The sequence below is a fragment of the Epinephelus fuscoguttatus genome, linkage group LG13, assembly GCF_011397635.1.
Source record: "Epinephelus fuscoguttatus linkage group LG13, E.fuscoguttatus.final_Chr_v1".
NCBI lineage: Eukaryota > Metazoa > Chordata > Actinopteri > Perciformes > Serranidae > Epinephelus > Epinephelus fuscoguttatus.
In genome coordinates this window covers 17,570,857-17,586,989 of record NC_064764.1, presented here as the reverse complement: position 1 = coordinate 17,586,989, position 16,133 = coordinate 17,570,857, and the positions used below count along the sequence as shown (strand labels likewise).

General features: G+C 41.1%; 1 protein-coding gene across 2 annotated transcripts in view; it reads left to right on the top strand.

Moving 5' to 3' along the window:
- The window catches only part of LOC125900168 (receptor tyrosine-protein kinase erbB-4-like), a 479,428-nt gene extending 463,655 nt beyond the window's left edge, over window positions 1-15,773 (top strand). For both annotated transcript variants that reach the window (XM_049595048.1, XM_049595047.1), the window contains exons 26-28: window positions 934-1,183; window positions 2,308-2,436; window positions 3,268-15,773. In XM_049595048.1, coding sequence (XP_049451005.1) covers window positions 934-1,183; window positions 2,308-2,436; window positions 3,268-3,947 — 1,059 coding nt within the window. In that variant the 3' untranslated portion in view covers window positions 3,948-15,773. The remainder of the gene's footprint in view (window positions 1-933; window positions 1,184-2,307; window positions 2,437-3,267) is intronic.
- The last annotated feature ends 360 nt before the right edge of the window (window positions 15,774-16,133 follow it).

Here is a 16,133-nt window from a genome sequence, read left to right as displayed (position 1 = left end):
TCTTAATACAGGCCTGAGGCACCACTTTCTTGTGGTGTACTGAATGCCAAGAGTCACAAATAATTAAGGGACTTGATAAATAAACGAGTACAAATGCTAAGATTTGAACCCCCACCTTAATTTACAGACCAGAAAACTCTTGTGTTTAAGGAAAAATAAGTGCAACATGGAAAAAAACAGATTTTCTTTCTCATTAGTATCATTACAGACTGCTCAGAGACCATGCAAAGTGAAGTAAGCGAGGGAATGTGAAGCAGAAAACAAACTTCTTGCCGGATTCCTGGGAAAAAAGATAAATCAGAATAAAGCACCCAGTGAGGTTTTAAAAAAGACCCTTTTTTGTTATGAGTGTGTAGACACAAATGCACACAGCAGGGCAGGGCTGATATGGCTACTTTAAGACTTTGCTGCATGGAGCCTTTTAATTAAAATCCTTTTAATTAAATTGTCCTTGGCAGTCATGCTGCCATATCATTGTTTGGCACTGCTGTTTGTCTCCCCTGCCTGTCACATTTAAATATTACAGATGAACAATGGTACAAAGAACTTGCCCATTTTTTTGGACTTCATGCACAAATACGTTTCATAACTCACACTGTTTTTGTATGCTACTCACTAAGTGCGTAGTTTATTGTTGTATATTGTGTGTTTTTCTTTTATATATTTCATACTTCACTAATAAATCAAATCTCCTGCTTCCAGAAGTAGCTCAAAGACCAAAGACTGGAAAACACACGATTTATTCCCACACTTGAAAAATAAGATGAGCTTCAATATCGTATAGAAGAGCAATAAAAGTTTTGCCATAACTCCCCCTATTGTATTTGTCTCAGGGTTTGCTTTGTCTTGGTGAAATTATATTCTTATAACTGTGTCTGACATTGATGCTCCTCTGTCCTCACTTAACCCTCATCCTCCTCATCCTCTGCGCAGAACCAGTATGGCTACCAGGACCCCAGTTTTAGCATGGAGGACATGCTGGCCACTCTTCCCAAAGTGGTGTCTGTTCCACCTGTGTCTGGAGGCTGCCTCCCACCACAGGACCTGTCCTCAGGGAGCCAGATTGCTGGTGGATTTGGCCGTGGCAACCAGGATGACCCTCGGTGCAATGGAACCCTGAGGAAGCAGGCCTCCCCAAGGTCAAGTACCCTCGGGCCTGGCTCGGCTCTCGCTGCAGGACAAGGTAGAGCAAAGTTTTTCCAAAAGCTGAAGAAACTGAGGGGAATAGCAATCACTTCACTGAGCATGTGTGTGTGTGTGTGTGTGTGTGTGTGTGTGTGTAAGAGAGAGAGAGAGAGCAGGTGAGCCGAAGACATTGTGAGATTGATGGATATTGCAGTAACAGGGTCTGTAAAACTAAGACATCAGTTAAATTAGCTGTTAAAAATGTCTTTCCATACATTTAATGGACAGTTTAGAGTATAAATGTGCATTTTAGACATTTGGCAAAAGTGTGTATGTTGAGATTTCTTCTTATAGTCTTACAGGGTTGATCGATATACGGCCAAAATCTTCTATCACAGTAACATTATATTTAACAATACACTAATGATTCCAATTAAGAAATGGCTTTAAAAAAAACTATACATACTTCATCTTCAAACTTCTTTACCTGAACATAACTGCTGTTTCCTCATTGGTATTGTACTTTGGCAATGGATGACTCATCGGTAGAGGATTTGGGAGGTGAGCACAAAAGGCTAAGTTCGTATCTAGCAGCTGTCTGGCAAAACTGAGCCACATATTACACCTCTCTCTCAGGCAACTGGAGAGAAGCAGCAGCAATGGGTGCTTCTACTTTTATTGAGCTCCAGTGCAAGATTTGTGGGGCCCATCTTTGCCACCTTTGTAGATTTGTTTGGATGGGAAAAGAATAAACCAAGCTTTGAGTGAGCTGTATAAGAAAAAATGTGTATCTCCTACTCTGCATTATTTGGAAAATAGTGATACGCTATGAGTGTGTTATACTCTATTCAAGCACTGATAATGATCTATCTATTGTCAATAGAAAAAAGTGAAAATAAAATGCATCTCAGGTGACTAAAAACCCCAAATCCCCATAAAGATACAGAGCGCTTGACATGAATAGCCCAGAGAGTTTAGTTACAGGACAAAAAAGATAACACAAGAGTGGACCACATTGAAAATGCACAATGCTTCTTTACTGACGAAGAATGACTTACAATAAAACAGTGACATCCTAAATACCACACATCTGTATGCAGGGTCATCTTTTTATGGAGACATGGTTTGTAAAGTGCCATTTTCTAAATTTCTTTCCCACTTCCTGTCTTTTTGCTTTCCAAGGTGGAGGGGAGGACAGTAGTGGACAGCGTTACAGTGCTGACCCCACTGGTCTCTTAGCGGAACGAGGCGCAAAAGGAGACAAGGACCAGGATGGCTACATGACTGCCATGAGAGACAAGAACAGCTCAGGTAATTTCACAGTTTTGAGAACTATTGACTCTGTCCATCAAGGTAGCAGATGTTTGGCTTGAGGGTAATAGCACTGAGTTAAATATCTTGCCCAAAAAAGGCATGGCAACACTGGTTCTGTTTAGCAGGGTTCCGCATTATGGATTACATCATTTCTGGGTGCTCGGCAATAACATTATAGCCCCAAAAGCCAAAAGCCAGGACTGCAGTAAGCAATGGGAGGATATATTCATGATAATATCATGTATTTTCAGAAAATACAAAAAGTTAATTTGGGGCAGCCTGCAGCATTATAGACATAAACAAAAGAACATTAGCTTTGCTCTTTCCCAGCTAATGATAATTCATGTCATTGTAAAAAATGTGTCAGCAACCAACCTATCTGTCCTTTTTCAAAACTCTTCAGTGTTACCACAGAAGTAATCTGACATGAGGCTAACTCCTTTTGATGATGGAGCTATACATTAGCTAGCCAGTTAGCTAGCATTTGCTGACATTAGCACTCTTAAGATGTGACTATATAAATTGTAAATATAAGTATGATGATGCCACATCTAACTATCTTCAAATGTGTTTTTTTTTTTCAACATAGACAAACCTAGCACATAGCAGGACAGGGTAAAGATGAAAGGTTCTGCTGAAGCTTGATCAACTGTTATTGGAGTAAATAGCAAAAAAAAGGGAGGGACTGCAGAAGGGCTAATTGCACTCTGATATATGATATGCTAACCCAAAGGCCACTGATCCAGACTTCTTAGTGGCTACAATAGCTGCAGCTTCAATGAGATGAAAAGATCTTAGCTAATCTTACTATTTCCTTTTTATTTCCAGACTATCTCAATCCAGTAGAGGAAAACCCATTCGCTGCACGTCGTAGGAATGGTGACGCCCACGCAGTGATTGATGGAGCAAGTTGCCACACCCTGCACATGGCTGGAGCTGCTGCTGCGCCCAAGGGCCAGTCCACCCACGGGGACGATGAGTATATCAACGAGCCACTGTACCTGAATACCTTCCTCAACCCTGGGGATAAGAACGGATTGGCCGGCGCAGTCTCCATCTCTGGCATCTCTGGCCCGGGGTCTTCTGCTGCCCAATCAGTATCGCAGACAGTCAACCCATCAACATCGAGCCACACGGTCTCATCCTCTGGATATGTGGTACCCCCTGGCCACCTCCCCCACCCATCTTATCCATCACACACCCTGCATCCGGGGCATTCAGGACACGCTCTGCACTCAGGCATCACCAGCAGCACCATCATGTTTGATAAGAAAGGCAAGAAGGCCACTTTTGACAATCCTGAATACTGGCAGCACAGTCTACCCCCGAAGTCCTCACTGCACAACCCTGAGTACCTGCAGGACTGCAGCACACGCTTCTTCTACCGGCAGAATGGACGCATTCGCCCTGCTGTCGCTGAAAACCAGGAGTACTTGTCCGAGGCTGCTATGAAAGCTGGCAATGTGTTGCCACCCCCTCCATACAGACAGAGGAACACTGTAGTGTAGTGACCCACCTGTAGCACAATGGAGGGATGAATAGAGGGATAGCGGTGGAGATAGATGGACGTTGAACTGTCCTCTTGTTTCCATGCAGTACTTCTCAACCTGGGTTCTCCTTGCACCCTTCCTGAACACGTCTCTCTGTTATGTCTGATTGCAAGTCTTTTAGTCTAAGGTTCTGTCTTTTCTCGACAGGACTACAATAACAGTCACTGACAGCCTCACTTGACATTCAAACCATCTTTTTTGCTCCACCCTCGGCCATGAAAGGAAGTAGACACATCTCTTCAAGGTTGGTTCTATTCTGGAGCACACTGTCCTGCCATCTTAATTATCACAGAGGCACAAAAACAACACATTGAAAGAAATGAGATGTTTAATCAGAGAAAAAGGAGAAATAAACTGAGGTTAGTCCAAAGAGAGGATTATCGCCATGACCTTACATGTTTTTCTTTACACACGCATTAATTACCATGTCTTTTTAGCACATTTTCCACTCAGATAGATGCACACATCGCAGTATGCACACAGTGCTATTGCTGTTGTGCGATCTATCAAATGACACATGCACATGGAGTTGTGTCGTGACTCACCAGCAAACCTGCAGTCATGCCGAAGAGCCCAGATGTGGCTTGCATGCCTGTCCACACGCTTCTTTGACTTTTACATGTTGGTGCACCAGTAATGGAATTCAAACATTTATCACACGCAGCTCATATCATACCTAAAACATGTTAACATGCCTGCAGCCGTGACACACCAATAATATCTATACATTAATTCACAAGTAAATTCATGCACACTGACAGATAAGCTTGCCACCACTTGAAATATATTCTGGAGGAGAAGCTCAATTGACCTTGTGCTGGAAGACAGAGTGTTCCGATAATGGCAGTCAGTGTTGCAGTGCAGACAAAGGGTCACCGGGAAAGTAAATGTCACCGCAGTTTTATGGAAAGCTGTGATATCACCCAGCACCTGGTGGAAAGCATTCGACAGATTATCGGCATGGCTAGGGTGGGATTTAAAAGGTTGATCGCTCAGAAGACGACCCTTAACTCCCCACGTCCCTCTTGTTCCACCTTCATCCACAACAATCCAGTCCGGAGAGCCAGGAAATCATTCATTCCAATACTACCTTCATAGGATCATGGTAAGCAGCGATGTGACTGACATAACAATGGTAACTGCAGTTCAAGGAGTAATGTTTCAATGGAACTGGTGCTTGAGAATGGACAGATGTTTTAACAGGTAAAGACGCGTGATGATGGCGCATATAAATTGAACATGTGGGGAAAATATACGATTTGAATTTGGATCAGAGCATAATTTTTGTTTTTTGTTGAGGTATTTTTTTTGTCTTTTTAAGCATCAGGGATTTATTTACTTTGTCACTTTGTCTTACACCTACGTAAACAGCACAGACACCGAGCCACGAAAGAGCACTGTGGTTTTGGCAAAGAGGCTAACCCTGCAGAGCTGTAAATAAGCCAATTATGTGTCATTACCAGACAGATACAATCCTGGAAAAGGGCTCTGTGGACCGAGCTGTGTCTGGAAGTGCATCAAAAGACGGGGATAAAAGTTTTTTTTGTTGTTGTTTTTTTCTTTTGCAGCTCTCTGTGTTCATACTATTGTATGTCATTAAAACAGAAAATTTAGTTTGACCAGGTAGTCACGACTACAGGGCCTCACTGTCTCTTAAGGTGGAACAGTAGGAGAGACTGTCAGAACTGTCTAAGGAGGCCTCCTCCACATTTTTACCATGGAGCACTATGAGAAAACAGGACACTTTCTTTTCTATCGGTATTTGACATTACTGGTGAGACATTATAGGTTATCACTGAATCCACTGATGGCTAGCTTTCTGTACTCATACAATACTGCCAGATGCCACAGTAAACTCTGATGGAGACCACGAGCATCTGTCGTCAAATGACTTTGAAGCCTAATTTAGGCTGGGGTTGATAATTTAATAGCACTTAATGCTCTGACACAGCCAAATGACTTTGCTGTTATACTCGCTCTAAGCGGCAATTTTTTTTTTTTTTTTATCATATTGCAACTGTAATTTACAGTGAGATACTGAGGACTCATGTTATCTGTTTCATCATGCATTTTACTAACAAGGAAGCATCCCCACTCTAATATAATAGTTATAGGTGGGGTTGGGCAATATAAAACGGTGTACAACGTCAGGGGATAAAAATTTGTGTCCATAATCATTTATATCATTACCTCTTACTTTATAATTTGATAACATGACTTTTGCATCAACGTGATGAAACACTTTGATACTTGACAGGTATTTAATTGACTGGATTAAAGGGGTACTCCAGCTAATTAGCATTGCACCCACATGCAGTTGGACTCACAAGAGACAAATAAGAAAAAGGAATGGTCACAACTGAACGTGCAAAGGCCAAGATATCCTGAGTCTGACAGGCAAATTCACAAAAGGACTGCGTGGCTTTTGCGGCCGTTAAATCTGCACAAATAAGACAAAAAACAGTGTAGTTCTCAGAGCACCCACAAAGAGTGAAATGCACCCCTAACTGCACTGCCAAGCAAATTGCATCTTGCTGCTCCTGTGCTATTTGCATGTGAATAAATTAGTCAGTATGCATATGTTTGGCACAAATTGGTACCTTTCTATGCAAATGAGCCTCATTGCAAAAACAGTCCAGTTTACAGAGATCAATGCTAATAGCCACACATCGTTACAGTAAAATAATTAGCATGTTGAGAGATGCTGGGGTGACTGAAGCGCACTGACAGATTGGGGCATTAAATCCCAAATAAGGTTTCTCTCTGTCATGTTTAAATTTCATGTCTGAAGTTTTGAGGAATGCATCTGCATTTCATCAGTCAGGACCTATAGCTGGTGATTTTCTTTTACTCTTTGCTCTACCTTTGACACATGGATGATTGCAATCAATTGCAAAAGGGCAAATTTCACCCAGCTGCAAATTTTTATGGGCATGTTTGCACTGTAATTATCATTAGCACAACATCTTCTGTGAATTAGTTTGGGGTCTTCAGGGTTTTCTAGACCAATGACCCCTTAGCGAAAAGAGTAGGGACCCCCTTTAACATATAAATTGAGTCGCACTTGAGATAATTCTCTGAATATTTTCGGGTCCTCTTGATTGCGTTAGCCTGTAGCTGCTAATTCAGCGGCAGCTGTAGCATGGCTAGGTGCATTAGTCTCACCCTCTACGCTTTTGCCGGTGGTTTCTGAAGTAAAGTTACAATACGATCCAATGTGGCTCACAAGACTGTCCGTACACTTGGACTCAGGGTTTAGTATTGACTAAACTCAAGGTCCTACAATTCCCATAATGCAACTAAATCAAACACAGTGCATCACAGTTCATATGACTTTCTACCTCCTAAACCCCATACCACTCGTTTGTAACGCAGGCTTTCTGTTAAAAAGTTTCAAGCCCAAGCAGACCCTGATGGCACCATGGGTGACATCACCAGGTTTATTTTCTTAGACTTTGGACAGCTTCAGAGCTACGGTAAACATCAAAGAGCTGTTTATATTCACAGGCTGAGTAGTAAAACTCACGATGGGTCAACTGAACTTCATGTGTAAAATTAGTGGAGTGCCCCTTTAACCAAAAACAAATTTACATCTACAAACAGTGTCTCGATTGAATTTGCAGTAAATGTGCAGTATCATGATATATAGTGATACTTGTAATAATAATGGTAATCTATACATAACCTGATTTGATATTTTATCTATATTGCTCACCCTGAGCGATAATATCATGAATTCGGAGACCGACTAATGCCTGTGCATGTCTCACCACTGACATACCAATACACAACCACTGTTACACAACCTTGTGCCTCTACATTGAAAATACCAGGCAGAGGGAAGGTTCAGACAAGCAGTGTTGATGATTTACTCTCCAAAACACAGATGCCGCCCTGGCACAGTGTTTTCTCCCCCTCTCAGGTTTTATGGGGAACAATAATCATCCAGTTGAGCTCCAGCTGAGGCACAAGGTGCCACATCATAAAGGGACGTCAAACCTGTTGAAATAAAAGTATAATGGAAGACAGATTAGTGCCATGAAAACACAGTAGACGCACTGCTGAAAATGTGCAACTCAACAGAAATGTGAATTTTACAGGATTTTTAAGTCGGCACTGTGTTTGCTATCATTGACATTGCTCTGTTGCTAATCTAATTTAGCTGTGTTAGATCTCTTGTCACGTTTTCTGAAATCTTCATTGTCCTGCTGATTTCTGCAGAGTCTAAGCTTACAGTTATGTACACTTTCTTTGTGTAAAAGTGTGGAAGTGTCCTCTCTATGTTTTTAGAGTTCAAAGTCAGTTACGTAAGTCTATTTTTACCGTCACCCATAAGGCATTAGTTGTAGTGCTTGTAGACTACTGTATGGCCGTGTGTTTAAGTGCAATGACAGCAGTGGAGAGTCGCCCAAAGGCTTCGTAATGGATCTCTATGGAAAAATAAAGCCAATCTTCTGGAGGAGAAAACCTGCTGGCACTCTCAGCCAGCGAGCATCGCAAGGGGCTTTTAGCTTTTTGAATGCTAATTCATCCACTTTCCCTTGTTGTTCTGTGGGGAAATCATGTTACCCAACATCTCGCCCAGTGCACCAGCTGAGAAACCCTGAACGACAGGCAATAGGTTGTAATCCTGCAGCGGGGTTAAAACCAAGGTATTAGCATTCCAGAAATGTTACCCGACCACTGCATCAATGTTACAAAAGCTAGCAGGGGAGAAGGTGCAAGTGCACTGTAACTGGCAGAGGAGACCAGAGTAGATTGCCATTCTTTCTTTCTCCTCAGAGGTGACTGTAGAATTGTATGTAGCAAACACTGTTCTGCAGCCGGAGCAGCAAAAACCGAAAAGCAGCTATGTGCGGAGTGAATACAAACAAAGACTAAAACAATCTGGAAGGGAACAGTGATTGTGGTCAAATGTTAACATGAGTCATAGTTTCATGTGAAAAGTTATTATGTTCTGTGTCAAGGTGAGCCTCATAGGTACAGTAGTTATTTAAAGGAGTCACACAATAACTCCCTCTCAATACTGACTGCTCTACCAGTAAACCGGCCTTATAGTAACAAGTATATTTATTTTGTGCATCTACTTGGGGTTTAATGTGTTTTAAACACATTATCATGAGTATTGTAAATTGTGTTTTTTACTCTTGATTTTGTTCTTCAGGGTGTCATTGTGGCATTTTTTTAAAATATATGCAGTTTGCATCTTATGTCCATCATGTTCTCAACTCAACATTGAAGCAAATACTAGCTATGTCCCAACTCAGGGGCTGTATGTTTGCCCTTAAGAGGAGGTGAAGTCCAGGCTGAACCTGCATATTGTTGCCAAAAAGGAGTAGATTAAAGCAGCTGTGCGAAACTTTTTACCATTAATAAAACTGTCTCTAGTTCGTATCACCCCCCCTTGAAGATCCGCACATTTATTTGAACCCAACAGCGACAAAAAAAAGCCTTTCTCTATATGGCTATTTAGCATAGCCTCACTCGGGTCAGACACACAGCAGAAGTCAGCAAACCACAATACGGCACCCGAGGCGGAAATGATTCTGCTCGCCCGCAGCAGCCCGCAGCGATTAAACCACAGAAGAAGAAGCCGTGTTTACAGTGTTCTTCGAGTAAGCAGTACGCAGTGGGCATTGCTGAACACATAACACCTAACAGTTTTACCAGAGACGTATCTATGAGGACTTGGTTGTACTTTTGATGTCATGGCGGATAACGAAGGAGCATCATCTAAAATTGTCTGTGACTGTGACCATGAACACAAATATACAGCAGGCAGTTGTCCTCAGTTTATAAGAAATTCAGAACTACACCAGAACATTTATGAACAGGTCTTACTTTACTACCAATTTGTGTGTAACGTTAGCATGTTAGCATGTTTCCACTAATTACTTGGACTGACCTAATGTTAGTAGCGTTAGCTTTGCAAGCGAAGGCCGCAGGTAACAGCTTTGCTGTGTTAGAATTATGTTATGTCTTCACTGTGTATCTTCACATAAACGAATACTCCGACGATTTGGGACTTATGCCCTTTCTCTATCATTTTCATATTGAGACAACATGATCGATATCTTTTTTGTGTCTGTACGTCCAGTGGCTGGGTCTCAGCGTTTAGCATGGCGCTTATAGGGGGTCAGTACGTCCTGCGCTGTGATCCGCGGAGGGATACACCAGTGAGCAGGCACAGACGTATCTTGTAAACAAAACTCAGCTGTTTATTTAGCCTAGCAATATCTCCGGATTTTAGTAGCTGCAATGGACGACTTTGAACGCGATTTTGAAGAGTTTCTTGTAGCGGACACAGACCCAGAGCCATACCTGTTTGAGTCGGAGTACACAGATGAGGAATTCCCATGTGTTGGATGCTGAGCAGGCGAGAAGAGAGGCTGAATCCTCCGCTCCCTCGGTGCTACCATCGTTGGGGAGATATATCATCAGGAGGAAAACCGCCGCAGAGAGTGCATCACAAGGAGTGAATCACTAATCCTGGCGTGATTGAAACTTTTTTTCATGTTCCTAAGATGAACTGGAAAAAACACCCCAGGCCTGCAGGAGCTGATGGACAGCTTTCAGTTGGGTGAGTAATATCGTCCGTGTCGTTTCTTTGTTTGCTTTTACCGAGTGACCTAGCGTACCTGTCCCAGAGCCAGCTGCAGCTGTTGCTCACCGGTGTATCCCTCCGCGCAAGATGTACTGACTCTCTACAAGTGCCATGCTAACCGCTGTCTCAATATGAAAAAGACAGAGAAAGGGCAAATCGTCGGAGTATTCTTTTCACATAATAATGCGGACTCAGCAGATTACTTGTTAACTGTTTATTCCTCCTTACACCGAACGTACACGGCTGCTTCTCATTGTTTCCAGTAGCACAACAACGGTTACTACATTACCCAGAATAACTTGAGGCTCACACTACTACAGTAGCCTTAGTAGCTCAAAATACACAACAGCTTAGATTAGATCAGAACAGAAACACAACAGGAGAATTTACTGAGTAATTTTGCTGTTTCCACTAATTACTTGGACTGACCTGACGTTAGTTAATCCTCTCGCTCTCCAAAACAAATGCATGCGGTAATTGCCGGCTGCAGTCGGAATTTTACGACACCAGGCTGTGGGTGTCATACCGCTTCAATCAAAGGGGTGCTATAATCAACGAAAACGAAAAGTTCCGCACAGCTGCTTTAACAAAGACCAAAACTAATGTTGTGTTCAGGTGCTCCTCATCAACTTATGTAGCTTTCCCAAGTTTCTCACCAAGCAGTTGCCCTTAGAGGTCAGAGGTACGGTGGCTAACAAGGGCAAACGCACTATAATGGGCCAAAACATAAACATGCTGCGGCTGAAGAAACAATGCCAATTCATAAACACATACAAAAATTCAAAACAATACAACAACAGAAATGTGAAAGCAAATTAAACAAACGTGAAGCAGGAAAGACAGTAACAGCAAACATGCTGCAAATGCAGAAAGAATACAAAGTCAGAAGCGCACAAAGCCCGAACACAGATACAACAGAAAAACACTTTCAGGCCTCTAGGTGGAGCTCTAAGTGGGACAGCTTGATTTTTTGTTTTGATTTTGACAACAATGTGTTTGTTTTTCAAAGCAGGAAGATAAGTAGAGTAAGGAGAAGACATAACAAGATTCATATTCGTTTTTACATTTACGAAAGAGCTCTCCCTAGTGGCCTTGGAAATTTCAGTTGCGTTGACTGGATATGCAAACACATTCTCACTCTGACCTCGTCACATATAGACGTTTGGTCATGGACCTTGCACGTCCAGATACTATATGAAAGGTACCCTGGGTTCGCTGGTTGTTGATTTTCAAGGACGCCGTGTCAAGTTCTGCCTTTTAAATGCATTGTCTTCTTATAAAATACACTTCCATTTTCACTGGAAATTTACAGTTTACATACAGTCTTTTTCAAAATAAACGCAAATTGACTTTTTTTTTCCCCTCCAACAGCTAATGCACATGATTGGGTTTTGGCAACAAAAGCATGTGGTTAGATTTAGGGAAAAAACAAACAGGGTTTAGATTTTGAATCTTACAGGACACGAACACCGCTCTCCCGGGTGAAAGTGAAGGTGTGTTGGATCCAAACCACTCGCACCGACCCTACTCAGAGTTTCGCCGCCCTAACTTTTGTCCAAGCCCTGCTGCGTTTCTCTGACACTACCAAGCGGCATTAAACTATAACGGCAACCAGCCACGTATCATGCCGACGTTAAGGGACGGCTTTTTTTGTCAATGTCTGACGCCCAAGCACCAGATTTTGACAATCTTGGAGGGAGACCAGGTTGGATATGCAGCAGTTTTTGTGTTTTTTACTCTGCATAGTTTCTGTATTTGAAGTGTCTTTGCTACTGATGTATTTATTTTTGGATTTTTGCAGCACATTTCCAGTGTCATATTGTTTTGGGGTTTGTCTTTGCATGTGTTTTTGAATTTGCATTGTTTCTGAAGCATTCTTGGAACCCATCGGCTGTATTCGGCGTCTGACTTCCAGCAGATGGCGATACAGCCTCTGGGGGCAGACCTCCAATTTTTTGGCATTCCGGTTTGATTTGGGCAGAGGAGGCGAATTTCCGTTTCTGACTTCCGTTTATATATAAGAAAATATGCTGAACCATTGCAATGGATTCAGAGTTTGCAGTGACGCCAGTTATGTTCCGCCTCGTTAGTTCACCACATGGACCGTTTAACCTGGCAACAGCTGCAGCCGGCTCAAACGTGATTGGTCAATATCACGCGGACTACAAACAGCCTACAACCGGAAACCAGGGCTTTTCCACTCTTCTTCCAGAGGCAAGATCTCCAGGGTTTGCCTACAGACTTTACGTTCACTGAATGTAGAGTCTGTATATAGAGACTGTTTCTGAAGCTACAGCACATTTCACATAATGAAAATGTTTTGGGCCACTTTAGTGTGTTTGCCCTTGTCAGCCACCATACCTTTGACATCTAAATACCAACGGTTATCTGGGACAGGTTTCAAGATACCAGACTTAACAGTATGATTTTGGTATTTTACCTCAACACAAGAGTGGCAAGTTAGGCCAGGTTAGGGGTGCAACTATTCTTGTATCTTCCACTTCTAATTTTGTGTGATTAACATCCAGGCTGTAAACAAGGACAAACAGAGGAGTTCATACATAGCTTCCATTATTATAGATGCAAGCTTGCTTGCACTGGCTTTTTTCATTGGTTTAGTTGATGTGATATGATTAATATCTGGTAAATATGTATTTTACAAGCTTTACAAGTTGGCGAGGATTGCCTGATCACTCACTTACTCACAGTTAAAAACTGGCTGGTGCACAATTGTTTGTGGTATAGTGAGGGCTGCAAATGATAACCCATTCGTGTCCACCAAAACACAGACAGGCTTCATTTTTTTAGTCACATTTTGTGGGACCTTTGAAATGGGACAGCCCTTGTTGGACCTTGTTCGGCCCAGAAATGTGGACTAAGGAGGGTCCAGCCCCCCAACTGGGACACAGCAACTGTATTTATAGAGTTTGCTCTATTTCACTTTTGTATGTTTTGATTATTCATATCATGAGGACATTTTCTCACAGCATTAGTAATATCAATCCACCTGTGGTCTAAGTGGTCTTACTGTATTGGACAAACACACATTACATTTCAGAGAACTTAACTTTTAATTACTAATGCATCATCCGAAAAATTAATAAACATTTTTTAAAGGGAAACCATAAAGCAGCTGACAAACACATGTTCTACCATTGTAATAGAATCAAACTGTGTATGGCTGTCATACAATGATTTTACACTGATTCATATTCGTATATTCTACCATGCCATGAAAAGTGAGGTAGATGACAGTGGTTGAGTAAGCACAGTTTACAATGTATTGAACTGAGGGTAAAAAAAATGGAATTAATTATTGTCTTTTAACCAAATGACAAAGACATTCAGATAATGGGTCACTCGACAGTTTTACCATTGTTAAAAAAAATAATTAAAAAAAGAATAAAAAGAGGATAGTATTTTTATAGGTAGGTAAAAGGTGGCCAGGTGCATCTGTAAATAGGACAATGATGCTTCTTTTTCCAGCTGAAGACATTTTTGGTTTGTTTGATTTTATTTCTCCTTGCATCATTGCATTTCTAGTGGTATGCTGTACCTTTTTTTCTTTGGGGAATATCTTTTCTGTATGTATATAAATATATATACAGTATATATATATATTCTGTAAATGTAATTTGAAGAGTGAACTCTGATTTTAAAAACGCTTGCAGGGTCTCTTGTCACCCCCGCCCCATCATTTCCCCTGTGATTGTGTGATTGTGTTCTCAGCACAACTTGGTGGACTTTGTGTTTCGACCTCTGCTCTTGCTCACTTTGTAGGAGTGAATTTTTTCTTTCTTTTGTTTTTTTACTGGGTGTATTATACCTCCACTACCCTCCATCCTTCTCTCAGTATTATCCACCTCTTGAGATTTTTTTTAAGATTTTGTACACTCTTAAAATGCTGTTGCAATACTAATGAATATTCAATATTTCATCCCCTTTTCTCGCCGTCTTTTCCTAACCAATGTTATTAATCCGCCATTGTCACTTTACACCCTGTGTTTTAAGGACCTATACTATATTTCCTTGAATAGTTTGATTTCCATTTGCACTGAGCTCAGTCATTGTTTACTTTAAATGATAATTAGCTCTTCATCCATTTGGGGCAATACTGATTGAATGGTGTAGCAATATCATGTTACAGCCCCCAGAGTGATTTAATGGTGTTTGAGAGACATGATGGAGGACAGTTTGCATGGGCTGGACTGATCGTTTAAATTACTGATATTTGCTTGTGAGGTTAACATTTTTGGCTTCATTAGGACTTGAAATGTCCGTTTTTTTCCAGAAGTCACAGTTTAACAGGAAGTTAATATTTCCATTTCACGGGATCTAAACAGGACTTTCAGAGAGTTTGGCCCATTTGTCACCGTAACTAATATCTGATGTTCTGACTGGCACCAAAATCATTAACTATTTTCTTTGTGGCTCATGATCAAGCAGTGCATCACAATCCTGATGTCAAGTGTTGCTGATGCTCGAAATCTGAAGCTGAATGGTTTGTTTAATTTACAGTCTAAACCTATCAGGGAGAACAGGACTGTAGGAAAATGTCATGGATGCACAATTTGACAGTTTGAATATACTGTCCTTCGTAATTGATACTTTAATTATAGAAGACTCATTGACAATGTGTCTTGTTTATGTAGGAACTAAAGGTTTTGTGCTGTTTTCTGTAACGATGTAGACTTTACTGAAGAACAATACAGCAATTATGTTTTCAAAAAGGTGCAGTTAGAACCAGTTTCAACTCTGGATTACTTACATTTGCCTGCTGAACACTTACCATCAGAAAGTGTATGGGCATTTCCACAGATGATTTTGGTTGCAATCTTGTCATTTACAACATCCAGCATTTACATATACATTTGGTGAAGTGGTCTGTTTGGCAAGCTTCTCAAAAGTCCATGTGTTTGTTTAAAAGTACATCAGACTTTGAAAGAAAGAATATTCTATCCTAAAAACGATCATAAATTTCATTGCTTTGTATCAACTCATCTGAATGATTGAGAACTAAGTTTTATAGACCATCTCTTGTCACATATTACCAGTTTTAAACGTTTCTCTTCACTGGTTAATTGACACATTTCCCAAGCTAGGACATTTAAATACGTATTCCCTCTGTTTTGTTACATGAATCTGTCAAAACTATATTTTTAATTCAATATGAATAAAGATCAGTCAATATTTAAAGTTGGATTGTGCTCATTTTCAAGTGTTGTGTTATTATATATTGGTAAAACTACATCAGCTAGATCATTTGGACCCTATTTGACTCTTTGCAAAGCCCAGTTCCTTCATGATTGTCCGTCAAGCTGTCAGAGCTGGCATGGGGCCCACTGTCACTAAGTGCACTCCCTGAAAATGTTATCTAATTTTTGGAAGAATGAAAAAGCAATTTCAGAGAGAAGCAGACAGAAGGGTCTACAATATGTGTTTGGATGTATTCTTGATGTCATACTGACCTGGCAGCAGAAACAGGTAAGAAAAAAAAATGGTTTAAGCCTGCATATTTAAGTGTGAACCACCACATCACC